Source organism: Calypte anna, chromosome 18 (genome assembly GCF_003957555.1).
Source record: "Calypte anna isolate BGI_N300 chromosome 18, bCalAnn1_v1.p, whole genome shotgun sequence".
NCBI classification, from domain to species: Eukaryota; Metazoa; Chordata; class Aves; order Apodiformes; family Trochilidae; genus Calypte; species Calypte anna.
In genome coordinates this window covers 8592591-8609117 of record NC_044263.1, presented here as the reverse complement: position 1 = coordinate 8609117, position 16527 = coordinate 8592591, and the positions used below count along the sequence as shown (strand labels likewise).

Here is a 16527-nt window from a genome sequence, read left to right as displayed (position 1 = left end):
TTTGGATAAGATATCTTATTATGCTTTCTTTAACTGGGGAAAGTTGTCTTTCTCTTCCTTTAGAAGAATTTTACTATACCTGAAGAGTAGATGCCAGGAATGCTAAGTTACCATAGAAGTCATTTGTTGTCAAGATTGCTACCTGAAATGTGGAAGTCTTCCCTCTGCCTGTAAAGGAACTCTGGGACTTGTTTTACTGAGCAACCACAACCCGTTGAGGTGAGGTGATGGGGGCACCTTCATCCCAGTTTCTTCTGGGTGTCCCCTGCACCCTGAACTCTCCGTGTCAGCACAGAGTCCTCAGCGAGCAGAGCACAGGGAAAACTCAAACAGTAAAATGTCCCCGGACCAATCCATCCATCACTGCTTGGAAAAAAAAAATGCAATCAAGAGCAAGTCTGCTCGTAGTTAAAGGCTGGAGGGCAAAGCAAAGTGCAGAAGACAGAATTGCTCCCTGGGTAAGGAGCGGTCCCCACCTGCTGGTCCGTGCGGGGAGCTGCGGGAAACGCTGCAGGCTGAGGGGCAGGCTTGTTGGACTCTAGAACTGCTCCTCTACAGCTTCAGAACGGGTACACGGCAGCCCGCAGCTCCAAAAGGCTAAACCTGAACGGGAGAACTCCGCATCCTTTGTGGAGTGCTCTGGTTATGTTTGACTAACAAGAGTTCTCTCCCCTGCACATTGCTGTGCAGCTCCAAGTTTCTTCTGAATTACAATCTTGGCCTCTTCCATCACCAGGTCATCAGTTTGTTTCCTTTCTGTATCTGTTCACAGCAAGAATGCTGAGCTGCAGAGACCATTAAAACAGATGTGAATGTTTTCAAGGGCAGTTTGATATTCTTCCTGCCTGCAGGTATAAAGATGAGGGAAGGAGAAGAGGCTGCAGCAGCACTCCTCCCCTCTGGTCATGTCTGCAGCAGCCTCACATGAAGGGAGTAAAATCTGAGCCTGCAAGATTCTGTCTCCTCGGGCTGTTCTTGTGCAGATGCAGATGCAGAGTGATGAAGCTTAGGTCACAAATCTGAAATACATCATTGGTGTGAGAGGCATAGAGCAAGCAGAGGGAAGGAAGGGAATGTGCATGAAAGGCAGGGAATAGGTGGCAGGTGTGTGAGCAGGGGGGGGGGCTTGCAGGTGACCTCCAGTCATGAGGGGGGTGGAAGGGGCTGCAGCAGCCACTGGCCCCACCATTCACCACTGAACTCAACTGGGATGCACAGGGCCCCGAAAACTTCCAACTTACCCAGTTTTGGCGGTGGTGTCTGGGGTCATTGGGCTTTTTTGTCCAGTTGGGGGGTCCCTTATTTTAGCTAACTGCACCTGTGTTTCTTCGGTTCTCACTGGGGTGAAACTCAGCGTGTTCTGGAGGACAGAGCTTTCTCCTGAAGGTTCCTGGGGGGCCCTGGCCCCGCACCCCGTGGACGCTCCTGCTTTGCCAGGCCGGTGTTCCCTGTCCCTGCCTGCCCCGGGGAAAGCCCGGGGTGACCCCCTCTGAGGAGGGGGCTCCCTGTGAGGAACGGGATCCCCGACGGGGCCTCGCAGAGTTCCAGAGGGTAAAGCTCCAGCCCCGTACTTCTCAGGAAGCCTTCCGAAGCGGGATGTTCTTCCTCAGAGATGCACCGAGCCGGAGCAGCACCTCCTCCAGCTGCCCAGAGCCCCCTCCCGTCCCTCAGCCCCACCTCCCCGCCGCCATTCTCCGCAGGCCCGTACAGGCGGGGCGCAGTGCCGCTCGATTGCTCAGGGCTCTCCGCCCTGGCGGGTGGATGGGTTCTGCGCTCTGCAGCGCTGCCTGGCGGGGTCGGAAGCAGCCACCGGCCTGTCCGCCGCGGCCCGGCCCGGTTCACCCCGGCCCAGTTCGGTTGGGTTCGGTTCGGTGGGGCCGAGGCGGGCGGACGTCGCCATGGTTTAAACGGCGTCGGGTGGAGGCGAACGGGCAGGAGCCATGAACTTGCTGCCGGCTAACCCGCACGGCAACGGGCTGCTCTACGCCGGCTTCAACCAAGACCACGGTGAGGTGGCGGGGCCGTTGCGGGGCTGTGAGGGGAGCGGTGCGGTCCAGTCCCTTCCTTCCGGCTCCTTGGGACGGCCCGGAGCGGGGCCCGGGCTCCTCTCTCCCGGTGTGTGCCGGCAGAGGGTGGGGGCAGGGGGCCCGCCGGGGGTAATCGCCCGGAGCCGGGGAGGGATCGCGGTGCCCTCCCCCTGTTGGGTCTTCCCGGGGAGGGGAGTGAGCGGGACCCGGTCCGGGGCGCTTGGGGGCGATGGGCGGGCAGGGCGTGGGGTCTCTCGCCCGGGGGGCTCCCTGCTGAGGGTGCTCGGGGTCTGGGGCTGTGTGGGCAGAGGTGCCGGGATTAACCCTGCTCCGTCTGTGCCAAACCGCCTCGGGGAGGGCTGAGGGGGCTGAGGGGAGAAGGAACCCTCGTGTGTCGGGTGCATTTCACACATCTGCCTCCCAGGTGGTGATTTGGCATTTCGTGCTTGAAACTGTCTGCCCTGCCTTGTGCAGCTATGTAAGTCTATCTGTCCTGTCTTTAAAGTGATGTATTCTTAGAACTCCATCATTGATAAAGCAACTCCCCAAATGTCACTTTCTCGGTGTATTTTGCATTCAAAATTAGTCAACTACTATTTTTCCCCTTTTCCTTTGTCTTTTTAAAGCAGTGGTTATAACCCCTCATCACAGTGACAGACAAATACAGATCCAAGGACCACTGAAAAGCTTCAGAAGTAGTCCTATTTTTTTCTCTGTGTTAGGAAGGGGAAGGCTTTTTCTAGAAAGGGGGTGCACACATCACATCTGACTTTTGCAGTATTGAAATAGCACCCTTTATGAATAGGTGTCCTTTATGTGGAATAAGGAGTAGCAGGTAAATATTTTGGAACATCCTTTTGTCTTAACAAATAACACTCTTGCCCAAGACAGCCTTGTAACTGCTGTCATTGCATGGATGAGCTTCATTTCAAATCTGTAGGGATCTGTAATGAAGCTGTAATATTTGGTGCTTGGCCTGGGATGAGGCTGGGTTATAAAGAGAAATGCATAAGAAGCCAAGTTTCTCTATTACTGCTAAGTGCCTTTAAAATTTTGCATGTAAAGCTTGTTCAGGTTTGGTTTTTGGTTTGGTTTGGGTGACAGAGTTTTCCTTAAATTCCACAATAGTAAATGCAACATGAATACTTTTTTGAATAACGTCACTCCAGAGCATGTTAAGGAATTTGTCTTTGGAATCTGTGAGCTGAGAAGCTTATTCCTAACAGTATTCTAGTCCCAACCTGGCCAGCTAACGGAATAACAAAAAAACTGGAACAAAAATAATGTTTGGCTTTCATTTGCAAGCTCCTGGAGCCCTTCCTTAGGGATGCATAGGGATGATGTGAACTTCTCAACTGCAGATAGCATGCTGACATTTTAAAAGGGCCTAAACTGGTAAGCTTTAAAGGAAAGGTAATTATTTGTCTGGACAAAAGAAGAGCAGATAAGAGGAAGCACTCACTTCTTCCTTGTTGCTTCTACCAAAAATAGAAATACAAGTCACTTGAGTGCTGCAGCTCAGTAGTGTGGTTGTCTGCATCTACTGTCATAATGACCTGATTTCTTAGTAATTTAAGACTAGCCAGTCCCATAATGCTGGGAAGATGGAAGCAATGATCCCATGAGTTTTAATGATCTGAAAGTTTTAACTTCCATAACTGACAGGTGCCAAAGCCAGTCAACCTCTGCACTTCTTCTCAAGTGTGCTTCCCTTACTCTGTTTTGGGTGATACTCTATTTTTGTATTGGGTGCTTTTGCCACTTGTTTGTTTTTAAATTAAAAAATAAGCAATACAACACAAGCAAAGTAGAAGGCCTGTATTGAGAGGTGTTCTCAGTTGTTTTAAAACTGAATGTTCTTGACATTAGATTCCTAATTTCAAACTGGGAAATTCCTGATTTCAGGCACTTTCCTAATGCTTTCAGAAGGACATAGAAGTGCTTTACAGAAATGAAAACATCATAAGAAATTACCCTACCAAAAAGTATATGTGTAAATTGCTGACAAGTTTCTCTTTTGTCACTGTTGCAGTGTAAAGCTAGTTTGGAAATGGAGGTATGGAGTTATTTTTGAGTTAAAACACTTGGCTTTTTCATTTGTTCTTCTTTAGTGGACTGGAATGCTTAGCTATAGGACCCCATAAGTGTTGGCAGGATCCTGAGCCCTTAAACAAAATTTGCTGTAGTGAGGAGAATTAATGTGCTGGGAACTGTGCCTGCTGTAGCTGCTTCCCCAGACTTCACTGTTGCAATTTCTGGATCTTAGGCCCCAAAGCCTGCAGATTTCTCTCTGTCAGCAACCCCCCCCTTCAGCTTGTGGCATCCTCTATGATAGTCATCAACTTAACCCTTCCTTTGTCTTTGGCTTTAGAAAAAACAAAATCTACTGTGACCTCCCTGCGAGTGCTATTAAGTAGTATTTGTACTGGAGGAACAAGCACACCTGAGAGTTAGGGTAATAATCCTGTGGAGATGCAGTTTTTCCTAGCATTTGAATTAGTTTTTAATTAAGAATCTGACTCCTGTCAGTGGCTCTTTGGCAGCATGCCTGTCCCTTCTTAAAATGAGGTGAAGGTCCTGTGGCAGGAAGCCCACTATCACTGTCCCTTTGCTGGCAGCCCCTCCAAGCTGCACCTGAATTGTTGAGCTGGTGATCCCCCTGGTAAATGCTGGGATCAGTCAGATGGGAAACACCAGCCTCCAAAGCTGTTCCTGTCACCTGGAATTTAATGAGGTGCAGTAATCTTCCTGCATGTTCTTTTTTTCCTCTTGTTTGGCTCAGAGGTTGCCAGAGCTATCAGGAGTGATGGATGGCGTGGGGAATATCACTGTTACCTTCCCTGGGTTCTGGGGTATTGTCTCCAGTTAAAAATGGAGATATTCCAAAGACATTAAAGGCAGCCCACGTCTTAGTCATGAGGTTAGCCCTGCAGAAAAGCTGTGGGCTGCTACAGGAAGTGTAAGGTCTGCATTTTATAGCATCAGGAGTGCTCTGTTTGGGTGTGCTGTGAGCTGCTGATACTAACACAAGTAAAACTTGACCGTGCTCTTCCTCTGTCCAAGGGCTTCAGCATGCCTCTGAAACTAAAATACTGTGTTATAAAACTGTCACTGGAAAATAAATTACAGGGACACAAACTGCAGCAACCAGAAGGAGATTAGTTCTTATCCTGTACAGTGTTGTTTGATGTCAAGAGAGATGTTTCTGTTGTAATTTGCTTTCCAGTTCTCCCAGTGCACACAACCTCCTGCCTGTTCAGCTGCAGATGCTGCACTGAGGGAGACAGTAAAGTGAAGAGTTCATCTAAAAGCATCTCCTCCAGCATGTTCACTAAGCTTTCTTTAGCTGTTAGATTCTTGCTAACCACTCTCCAGGTGTATTTCTGTATGGAAACAAGGCCTTGACAAGGCTGTTGACTCTCTTGGGTTGGGGAGTAGGTTTTTTGGGTTGGTTTTATGTTCTTCACTATTTAGCTAATTGTTGCACTGTTGGAACAGTCTGGTATATTAGGTCTGTGACTGTGTAAAATAAGAGGGTTAATTTGTTTCCTCTCTACACTGAAGAGCGCAGAGAGGGATCTTGTATTAATTTTTCCTTTATATGTGTGAGTTCAGTGAACTGGAACCCTGAGGATGCTGCCAAACACCCCACATCTACTAAGATCCTGGACTGTAAAGCAGAGGGGGCGTGGGATTTTTTTTGATGCTTGGTTTTGGTTAGTTGGGGTTTTTCAGGTCAGCTTTTGGCTGTTTTTTTCTGAGGGGGTCCTACGTGGAATGAAACTCATGAAGCACTGACAAGGAATCTCAGATGGGCTCCTTAATTTTTCCCAAAATGTGGACTTTTAAAATGAACACTGTTGTCAGGATCAAGTTATTAGATATTTTTGCTATACAAAAACATTGTTACACAAGAACATTGGTTTGTTATGTGTAGTGGATTTCCTTTATAACATCTGTTGAGATAGCAAAAAAAAAAAAAGATACCACCAGTCCACCAGTTGTATTGTTTCATCTGACATCTTGCATCAAGATAGGAGCAGCAGAAGTTATGTATTGAATGGTGCTCACATGCTCTTCAGTTAGCACATGGAATTTTCTAAGTGAGCTTATATTAAAACAGTAGCATCCAGACCACAGTTGGTTGCCTGTGTTGTGAGAGCCATCACTTGGCTGTTGGTGGCCAGGAATACCTGAAACAATCTCTTGCTGTTCCTGAGCTGTTGCTCCACAGCAAACCAGTCCAGGTTGTGTGGAGGAGATCATGGGTCACTGGCTATAAGCAAATGGCTTTGGAAACCTCTGTTCTAGGACTGAAGATTCCATTCACTCTTTCCTCCACCCACCCTGTGATTTTTGGGTATTGAGCTTGGGCAAAGGTTTTTCTTTAGACCTCTTTTTATTTGGGGGATTCAAATCGTTGCATACAGGCAGGGTATAAGAATTAAACTGGACTAATCTGAATATCTGTGTTCCTGTATCTTGAAGATCTTATCTGGATTTTTAATATAGTGCATACAAATGGTGTAGCAACTAATCTGTCAGTCTCTAGTGACAGCAGTTGCTTTTGACTTCACACTAGCATTTCTTCACCTTAGAAACTGCATCCACCATTAGCAAGAAATAAAGTAGGACAGAATACTGGCAGTTTGATGGGTTCCACTGAAAAGGCATGGGGATAATTCTGTATGTAAGTTTTCTGGAGTATTTTAATCTGTCTTCTAAAAATTCCCTGATCTGGACTTAAGCTATTGGCATGTAATTGTTGGTATCTGACTTGGAAGGCTCTTATTAGAACATTCTTTGTCTGAGAAGCTCACTGTAGAAATGTGAACAAGGGATCATACCTCATAGAGTCATAACCACAGTGTAAATCTGGATCTGATAGGAAAGGAAGGGTTTTGCTTCATAATGACTGTGGGACCATGGAAGTTAAAATGCAGGTTTCCTTTCCTCCCCAGTGCATGGCATAGGATACAGATGGGGTGGGAATTACTTTCCTTCCACTGTTTTCTCACCTGTCTATAAGGAACACTGACAGCTTTCCACTTGCAGCAGGGCTGGCAGAGAAGAGAACTTCTCTGAAAGGTTTTCACTTGCAATCACTAACAAAGCCTGCAGGTGGTCTTCAGCTTGAGTTTAAAACCAGTTATGGAGTAAAGTTCACTTAACCCTCTGGCTCTTGCTTAGTTGTTGAGTATATCTTGCAGTTACTATATATGTGTATATATGTGCTTTTTACTACAGGATGCTTTGCATGTGGAATGGAAAATGGATTCCGAGTTTATAATGCAGATCCACTCAAAGAAAAAGAGAAACAAGGTAAATGCTTACTTGTCATACCATGCAAGTTCTGTGTTGGAAGCTCAGGCTCCTCATTTTTTTTCTTGTCCAGCTGTCAGCATTCCATCACTGGAAAGTTTTGAGTAAAGTTTCAAGGAAGCAACTCCATGCTGGCCTCAAAGGGACTTTCACTTATGCCACTGCCTGTTCAGATGTTTCAGCACTATTAATTTGCATAAAGCTGGCTGATGATGAATTTCTCTCACCTTCTTGCAGAGACTGAATGATGTTTGCTGTTGGTGAGGTTTGTAATCTGGAGTAGGAGATAAGTCACCTCATTAGTCACAAATGGGAGGAGAGTTGCTCACTGCAGCAGTGTAATGGAGAGAAGCTGCTCTGTTCTTGTGCAGTAATCTGGATGATCTTGAGCAGCAGTAAAACAACTGCCTTTTTACTGGAGATCCAAACATAACATTGCTGGTGCTTCCCTAAGAGTACTGCTTGCAAGACCACTGTGCACTCAGACTTAATATTCTAATTTCTTTATTCTCTTTAAAATTTTGGGAGGCTCTTAAGAGCCTTGAACAGTAATTTCACAATGAGATATATTAACATGTAGTGGGGCTTGTTATTAGAAAGTGAACATAACTGAGTCAAAATAAGCAAAAACGAAACCAGCCATGTCATTCCAACTCTAAATATAGGAAGAAAGCTTTCATGCTAAACTGGTTCCCCAGTACTTCCAGCCTGTGATGACAGAAAGGATTCTATAAGAGGAAAGATGTATTTTAAAATACCAATTCCTATGAAACCAGGCTTGCTTTCACTTTCTTAGTGCCCTAAGAGTTACTGTTGGCCAAGGCTGGCAGTTTCCTGTTAATACTGAATTTTTCCACAAGCAACATGTCTTGGGGTTATCACCTGTGATGGTGTTCCAAAAGGATCAGAATTCAGGTTGAAGTCGTGTTGAATTCCTTGTCAAAACTCTCCCTGCCAGTAGCTCTGGACATACTTCATGCTCTCCTATCATGAACTGTTTCTTACAAGTCAAATTCCCTTTACCCCATGGATTCTGAGAGGTCAGGCTGTAGTGCCTGCATAGGTGCACAGAGAAATCTTGTTCATGTTTCCTGTCTGCTTAAACTTCCTTATGGAGATAGTCTCAGATGGAACTTTCCCATCTGATTTCCGTAACCCAGTATGAAACCAATTCTGAACTGTTGCACCCTGGCTTGACTCTCCTGTATCTGAGAGTTCCATAAAGTTCCTGGTCCAAGCACCACCTGTCAGAACTCTTGAGATAATGATTAAAGTGTCAGTTCTCACATACACTCAGGACACATTGCACATTCTCAGCTTTTCTCGGGTTGTCATTCATAAGTATTTTAAGATTTTTTTTTGTCATGGTAATAGCACCCCTTCATAACAGAATGTGCTGCCATACTTTAAATGCTTTAATGGAGTTAAGAGGAGGATCTGGTGCAGAAGGGTTTAGTGTCCAAATACAACTGTTCAGGAAGGCAATTTGGCAATCAGTGTTGTAAAAGAAATCACAAGGACTTGTATGAAATCCAAGGCTTTTTTGCTTCTGTGTGAGTATCTTTCCAGGCATCTACCTTCAGCATTGGGTAGTCAAGTCCCAACACAGATTCCTCATTGAGCTGTACTACAGTGCTTCCAATCCATCATGTGTATGTCTACATCTTCAGTGTTACCTCTCAGCTTCTCAAACAGTTTTGCTGTTCTTTTCCCATCCCCTCATCTTAAACAAGCACAAAATCAAACAAGCCAACTGCCCCCCAACCTCTTAGCCAGGATTTCTCATCTGTCAGTTTTCTGTCAGTTTTCTGTCACTCCTAGAGGTCAGGCAGGGTAGGAAGATACTGTTCTTCTTGGGTGCCTGTGAGAAGTGCTAAGTACCATGAGCTTTTCTTGTAAGTTCTGACACTTAAATAAAATACATTTGTCTTCCAGAATTTCTAGAAGGTGGCATTGGCCATGTGGAAATGTTGTTCCGTTGCAACTATTTAGCACTTGTAGGTGGAGGAAAAAAGCCAAAATATCCACCTAACAAAGGTGAGTGCTGAGGAATGGATCTTGTGTTTGCTTTGTTTTGCTACCTGTGTTAAACTGCTGAAAGAATTCCCAAACCATGTGGCTTGAGTTGGATCTGCTATCATGAGGGCTGGATGGAGGAGATGTTGCTTCAGGTTTAACAATATGTGTGTGATAAAATAAGTTGTGTCACCACTGCTGGAGTGTAAACAAGTAGTTGCCTGCAATCCCCAGTCTGAGACCTGGAGACAAAGTCTGTACTTCTCAGAGGGAACTTTTTGCAGAGATTCTGGCTTAACAGCCTGAGGGGGAAAAGGTCCCTCGCTGGCAAGCTGTTTAGGAAAATACACTACTCTCTTTTTAGAATAATGTATTTTTATTGTCAGTTTTTTTGGTATGAGTCATAGCATGAAAGGGGGTTGATATGCAGCAGCTAAATACCTTCTGGTTAGCAGGATGCCAGTCTGTAACTGCTTGGCTATGGGATGCTCCTCTTGGTTATTTTGTGACACTCCAAGTTGTTACAATGGAGACAGTGTGGATGTTGAGATCTGCCTTGATGATCTAATGCAATCTCTGCACTGTTCTAGTCATGATCTGGGATGACCTGAAGAAGAAGACTGTCATTGAGATAGAGTTTTCTACAGAAGTCAAAGCAGTGAAGCTGCGAAGAGATAGGTAGGTAAAAAAAAAAAAAAAAAAAGTGTTCCAACAGGGCAGGGTGGCTTTGTACACTGTTTTTACTCATGTCCAGCTGTTTGTAGAAAGAAAAAGATTGTGTTTTTACACCTAGATAAAAACCCACCAGTCATCAAAGATAAAAGAGGCTTTTTGGGGCAAGCAGTAGAGATCTTAACAGATCACAGCTCCAGCATATGAGTACCTGAAGCCCTGGTGAACAGCCTGTAAGAACTTCTGTCCCTCTACTAAAGGGCAGTGTTACTCCTGTTGAGAACTGACTGTTTCTAGGTATGAGGAGAGTGAAGGCAACTCAAACAGAGCTCTAGAGAAGAGCATCTGTTGGCAGCTGGAGTTTGTGTGTGTGTGTGTGTGTGTGTGTGCAGGCAGAGAGGGGGTTCTGCTGTCACAGCTTTGGATAAAAGTGCTTGGCAGGCTCATAATTGCATGGGGTTTTTTGCAAAGCTGTTAAGTCTGTTGTGGGAGGGAAAAATAACATAGCTGTTAAATTAGTTGAAAGCCTCTGCAGATCTTTGTCCCTGTTTTACCCACCTCAAGTCACAGGAACTTCTTGTCTGTTTCAGAATTGTGGTAGTCTTGGACTCAATGATTAAAGTTTTCACATTCACACACAATCCCCACCAGCTGCACGTCTTTGAAACCTGCTACAACCCTAAAGGTCAGTTGTTTGGGTGGGCTGGGGATGGAAGCAAGCTTCTTCTGTTCTTCACATCCTTTTTATCTTCAGGTGCCTGAATCAGTTTCATTTACTTCATCACTAAACAGTTTATTTGCTGTACTACAGTCATGCCTGTTGGAGGTGTTTTTGTGTTTAGAAAATGGTTATTGAAATTAATTAATACTTGTCACAGATAAGCTTTTTCCTGGACTGCAGCTGCTCAGGCCCCACTGCTGGGGGAGGCAAGGGAGCTGTGAGCAGAAAGGAGACTGAGGGGCTGCCTGTAGCTGGTGGCTTGCAGCTACTTGAAGGACACTTACAGAAAGTATAGAGCCAAAAGCTTCTTGATGCACCAGCAGAAGAACAAGGGGGGGTTGGCCATGCCTGGTATCCTGGGGAGGGTCTGCTTGGATGTCAGATCTTTTCACCACCAGGAGGTTCCTTATTAGGCTTGGAGTCCTCACCCTTCAAGGTTTTTATGCCCTAGAAGCAAACATGGATTTACTGGCAGTGCTTGGGGCAGCACAGCTTAAACACAGGCTGGGCACGTTCACTTACAGGGTGTATGGTGGAAGATGCAGCCAAAGCACATTGTTTGTTGTGACACCCAGACATGGCTCTGTGGGCTGAGCTGGCAAGAATTCACTTGGTATCAGCAGAACACCTGGAGGAGAAACTATTTACCTGAAATAGTCTGCAAAACTTTGAAGAGCGTAAAAGTGCAAGTACTGTAAGAACCAAGTCAAAACATGGAGTAACAACCACCAGTTGCACTGACAGAGGAGAAACTAAAATATCACCTATTTTAAACTCTTACCCTTTTTGAGCTGCTAAGGAGACTTTTCTTTTTTTTTAATAGTTTTGCTGTAACAGACTGATGGAAACATCCAGATTTTGGATAATCACAATGAGATTACTTTGAAGTAAAGTGATGAGAGGAAGTTAAATTATGCTACTCTCCTGCTCCTCTGTGCTCTACAGTTACAGATGGATCATATTTTGGGATGCCACAATAGCCATTAAAATGAAATTCTGATTTACTACCTGTATTTGTTTATTCTGAAATTAAGTCTTGTAGAAACTCATGTCTGACAACAGTTGTGAGAACAGAACTACCCTTACTAAGCTGCTTTTTTTATCTTTTTTTTGTCTTTTAGGTCTCTGTGTCCTTTGTCCAAATAGTAATAATTCTCTTCTAGCATTTCCTGGAACACATACTGGGCATGTGCAGATAGTGGACCTTGCTAATACAGAGAAGCCTCCTGTTGACATACCAGCACATGAAGGAATCTTGAGCTGTATAGCTTTAAACCTACAGGGAACAAGAATTGCAACAGCATCAGAAAAAGTAAGAATAATTTCCTCCTAGCTCTCACTGACAGTGCATTCTAGTGTAGTAACTCCTTCTATAATATGCAGAGTTCTCTCTACATGAGTACAGTTTGCAGTGCAGTATTCTGTCTGTAACCTGACTCATCTATGGGTCTGTACAGATAATGACCACAGAGGGTAACTAATTCTTCTAGATTAGTTCAAGTAAACTAATTGTAAGGCAATATGATTCACAGCCTGCTTATACTTAAGTGGGAAAGACACATGCATCGTGGCAGCAATCAAAAAACTTACCATAGGAAGCAAAATTTATTTGCAGAACCTGGGTACAAAGGGCTGCACACAAGTCTGCTCTAACATTTACAGACTAAAGAGCTTTAGGATGGGATAAAAATTAGCTGAGTAGCAAAGTAACAAGGCTGTTACCAGAGCATTATAGTGGTGATGGTGGGAGGGAAGCCAATATTCATCCCAAAAATTATCATTAAAGAGAGGTTCTTTCAAATCTACAGAGAGGAAAAGCCCAGCAGTGTATGTAGGGGCACATGGGCCAGACAGAATTTTAGGATGCATGCTCAGATGTGGAGAGTCTTCTGTCTTTCCTAATATGAAACTTGATTCCTTTTCAAGGGGACCCTCATAAGAATATTTGATACTTCATCAGGGCATTTAATCCAGGAGCTACGAAGAGGATCACAGGCAGCCAATATATACTGGTAGGATTGACTGTTTCTCCTTTGTTTTGTGGGCACTGCTGTGCTGAGGCAGATTGGTGAGCAGCACCTGAGTCATCTTCAGAAAGCAGTGTTACTCTCAGGGGCACAAGGCAGAGCTGTGCTGCAGCCTCTCTGCTCAGTGCTGGTGAGGAGGGAGCAGTCTCTGGCTGGCACAAGCTCCAGGGGTTGGGGCAAAACTGCATCCATTGCCAGGCTCACCTCTGTGCAGCTGGTAAATGGTACCTGGGGATAGCACAGCTTCCCACAGGGAATACAGTGTGGAAGGCTGACACTTGCAGAGACAGCAGGATGAGTACCTGGGGGTGAGTGGAGTGTTTATTACAGCACAGGGCTGCTCTGCATGCCAGAGCCCACAGCAGTTCTGACTAATCCATCACTGGCAGCACTCTCCCTGGAGTGGGGAAACTTCTTGTACTCAGCACCACTCTGGGGTAGAAGTGTTGCACATTTTACTTGATACGTGCCTACTCCTCCCAGCAGAAGTTGTGCATTTTCTTCCAGCAGAAGACTATGTCTATGTCAGGGCCATTCTACCTGTCAGGAAGGAGGAGTCCCACCTCCTTTAAGACAGGAGCTGTTGAACCCTTGCTGCCCAGGCTGGCAGCTGCCCCAGGCACACCAGAAACTGTGGGTGTGTTCCAGCAGATACCACAACTGCCTCGTGTTCTCTGCAGCATTAACTTCAATCAAGATGCTTCCCTCATCTGTGTATCCAGTGACCATGGCACAGTACATATTTTTGCTGCAGAAGACCCTAAAAGAAATAAACAGTCAAGGTAGGGTTGGAACCATTCTGAAGCCTTTCAGGGGGCAAGAGGGGGCTGCCCTTTTAATAGCTGGCAAGGTATGTATCAGTTTGCATGTATATAAGTATATATATATATGTATATATATATATATATATATATATATAACAAATGTAAATATGTACACACACACCCCTAGTAACACTGGTCTTGACAAGCAGCAGCAAATCCCTGCACTCCTGGAGATGGTGAAGTTAATCTGTTGTGCTTGAGCAAAGTTGCAGATTTAGGATTAACAGCAACTTCTTGCTGTTCTTGCCAAGTTCTTGCTGTCCTTTGTGGAGCTGCAGAGTTCCAGCAGCAAGTCATAGCAGTATTTTTAGTGGCTCCCTCAGCATGAATCCACATTCACATAAATCAGTCTCTACCAAAATCAGTCCCTCTGGCAGTTTTTTTTCAGTCACTGCAAAAAACAAAGCCAACAAGGTAGATTGTAGGGCTTCCCTTCTCTAGAAGGGGGCTCATATGTATCAACTGATACTGAGCAGAAGAAATTAAAAAGCCAGTCAAGAGTAGCAGTTGGTGTGAACCCTGCAACTTGCTGAAACATGACAGCAGTTCTAAATCAGTCAACAGCTTACTAAATTGTTGTAATTTTTGTTGTTTTGTTTTTTTTTCTCTCTTTCAGTTTGGCCTCTGCCTACTTTCTCCCCAAATACTTCAGTTCCAAATGGAGTTTTTCCAAATTTCAGGTTCCCTCAGGCTCTCCATGCATTTGTGCCTTTGGAACAGAGCCCAATGCTGTCATAGGTGAGTGCTGGAGGCTTCTCTGTGGAGAGCCAGGTTTTGAACTGCAGGGGCTTTGAGCTGGAGGGAATTCTGAGGAGACAGAGGGCTGCATGTCCCTGTCAGCTGAGAACAGGAACAGCCCCTGCTCAGCTCTGCGAGGGGTAAAAGCTGCCAGGGCCCAGCATGGAAGGGAGCCTGGGTGCAGGGCTGGGCTGAGGATGGCTACAGAGGTCAGGTTAAGCTACAGCTGAAGGAACAGAACGTCAGCTCTGGAACTGACATCACTTTGGTTTTGTTTCAGCAATATGTGCAGATGGCAGCTACTACAAGTTCTTATTCAACCAAAAAGGGGAGTGCTCAAGGGATGTCTATGCTCAGTTTCTCGAAATGACAGATGACAAGCTTTGACTGAGCTGAGGGAGTCTGTGGGTCACAGTACTGCCTCAGCCATTCCACATCTTTGGAAGGACAGTGTATGAATGTCCAATACTGATCAAGAAGTTTAGCAGACCTCACTGAGAAGCCTGGCCCAACATGATCAGAACAAGCTCTGAAGTAGTGGACTACATATGTTTATTCTCATTTCTGCAAGTATTCATTAAAATCTCTTTGGGTTACTGTCATCAACTCAATTTTCAAGACATGGCTTTCAACAAGCTTGTGCCTATTGGGTTTCTCTTAATCTAAACTGTGAAATGACACGAGTGCCTGCCACACAGAACAACCTGCAGGGGGCTGTGCAGATGTACAACGAGCCTTAGAAAAAGGGATGAGAAATAGAAGATTGGAGGCATTATTTTACTTCCACTGAGCAACTGAAGGGGGGGGGGAATACTATGGATGATGCCAATAACACTCCACTAGCTTGCATAGGAGCAGGAATACACCTCCCCCGTCCCTTGAGCACATCTCAGAGTGACAGAGGAAAAGAGGTGACAAGCAGGTAGCCACTGATGACTGCTTGACCCATGCTTGTCCTCCGGGCTGGGGGGTGTCCTGTGGCCATGGGCTGCAGCTCCTGTGCACAGCCCAGTGCTGGATGGGTGCTCAGCAGCAGCTGTCAAAGGTGCCAAACTGTACAGTCACTAAGGCACAGGTGGGCACTGGCTGAGCCAGTTCAGCTCTGTGTGGAGCAAGCAGCCAGGGGACAGGGTGCTCCTGTTTTTTTAGAGCCGATTCCTTCTGTAACTCAACAGCATTCCAGGTTTAAAAACCACCCTTGGTAGTGGTGTGACAGCTGTGCTGACTGCTTCCAAACCTGCTGTGCTTCAGCTGGAGGACTGGACAGGCCAGGCCACTTGCACAATAAGTGAACAAGGTGGCATGAAGTATCCGTCTGCAATGGCTTTAAACTTCAAACTTTCTCTTTTTTTATTTTTTTTTATTTTTTAATATTTTTGAGATGTTGCATACTAAATACTGTTGGTGTAGGGGCAGTTAGGGTAGACTAAACCAACTGACTTGTAAACTCTTTCCCAAAATTGTTGTATGGCAATTAATATTTCCTGCTAAACCAAGGCACAAGATGATAAACTAGAAACTGAATAGACACAAGCTCTCCATTCATGACACTAAATACCTGGGGGAGGGAATTCTTGCTCTGATGAACTTAATTTCACAGATGCTTCAAATCTGATATGCCAAGCTCAATCTGAGATCATTTAGCTGCAAACTCTAAATTTGACAAGTTTCTTCTAAGTCTCACATAACATACTAAGGACTAACTTCTACGCAGATTCTGATGTCAAGTTTGCATGTTGCTTTTATGTGTATTTAATCACAAATTGTTTTGCACAGTTATTTGTAATATGTTATTTCTTTTAAATAAAAGTGACTAATTTTGCTGTATTCACTGATGATCCCAGACAGAGCTCCTATTGCCCCAGGTTTCAGGGAATAAAAATGTAACTGAGGAAACTGGTGGTGCTGGAAGGAGAGAAATTGAACTGTGCTGCCCCTGCCAAATAAACCCAGGACCAGCATCACAGGAATCCCTGCCTGGGACAGATACCTTAGTCATTACACCAAAACAATCAGACTTCAGTGCAAACCAGTTCAACACTTGTTCTCCACACCATTCACCCCAGCTCCTGTTCTGAAGCTCCTTACCTGTTAGCAGCAGTATGAGGAGAATGACCACCTGGACACTGCTGGAGCAGCCCATGCACTGGGGAAGCAGCAGAAACCCTTCTCCAGGGATG

At 45.2% G+C, this 16527-nt stretch overlaps 1 protein-coding gene across 1 annotated transcript; it reads left to right on the top strand.

Moving 5' to 3' along the window:
• Positions 1-1742: 1742 nt before the first annotated feature.
• WDR45B (WD repeat domain 45B) lies at positions 1743-16190 on the top strand. Its single transcript, XM_008499779.2, has 10 exons — positions 1743-2007; positions 7275-7349; positions 9285-9386; positions 9956-10043; positions 10628-10722; positions 11880-12070; positions 12685-12770; positions 13466-13567; positions 14226-14347; positions 14628-16190. Exons 1-10 carry the CDS (start codon positions 1941-1943, stop codon positions 14732-14734), a joined length of 1035 nt encoding a protein of 344 aa, XP_008498001.1. The 5' UTR covers positions 1743-1940; the 3' UTR covers positions 14735-16190.
• Positions 16191-16527: the final 337 nt, after the last annotated feature.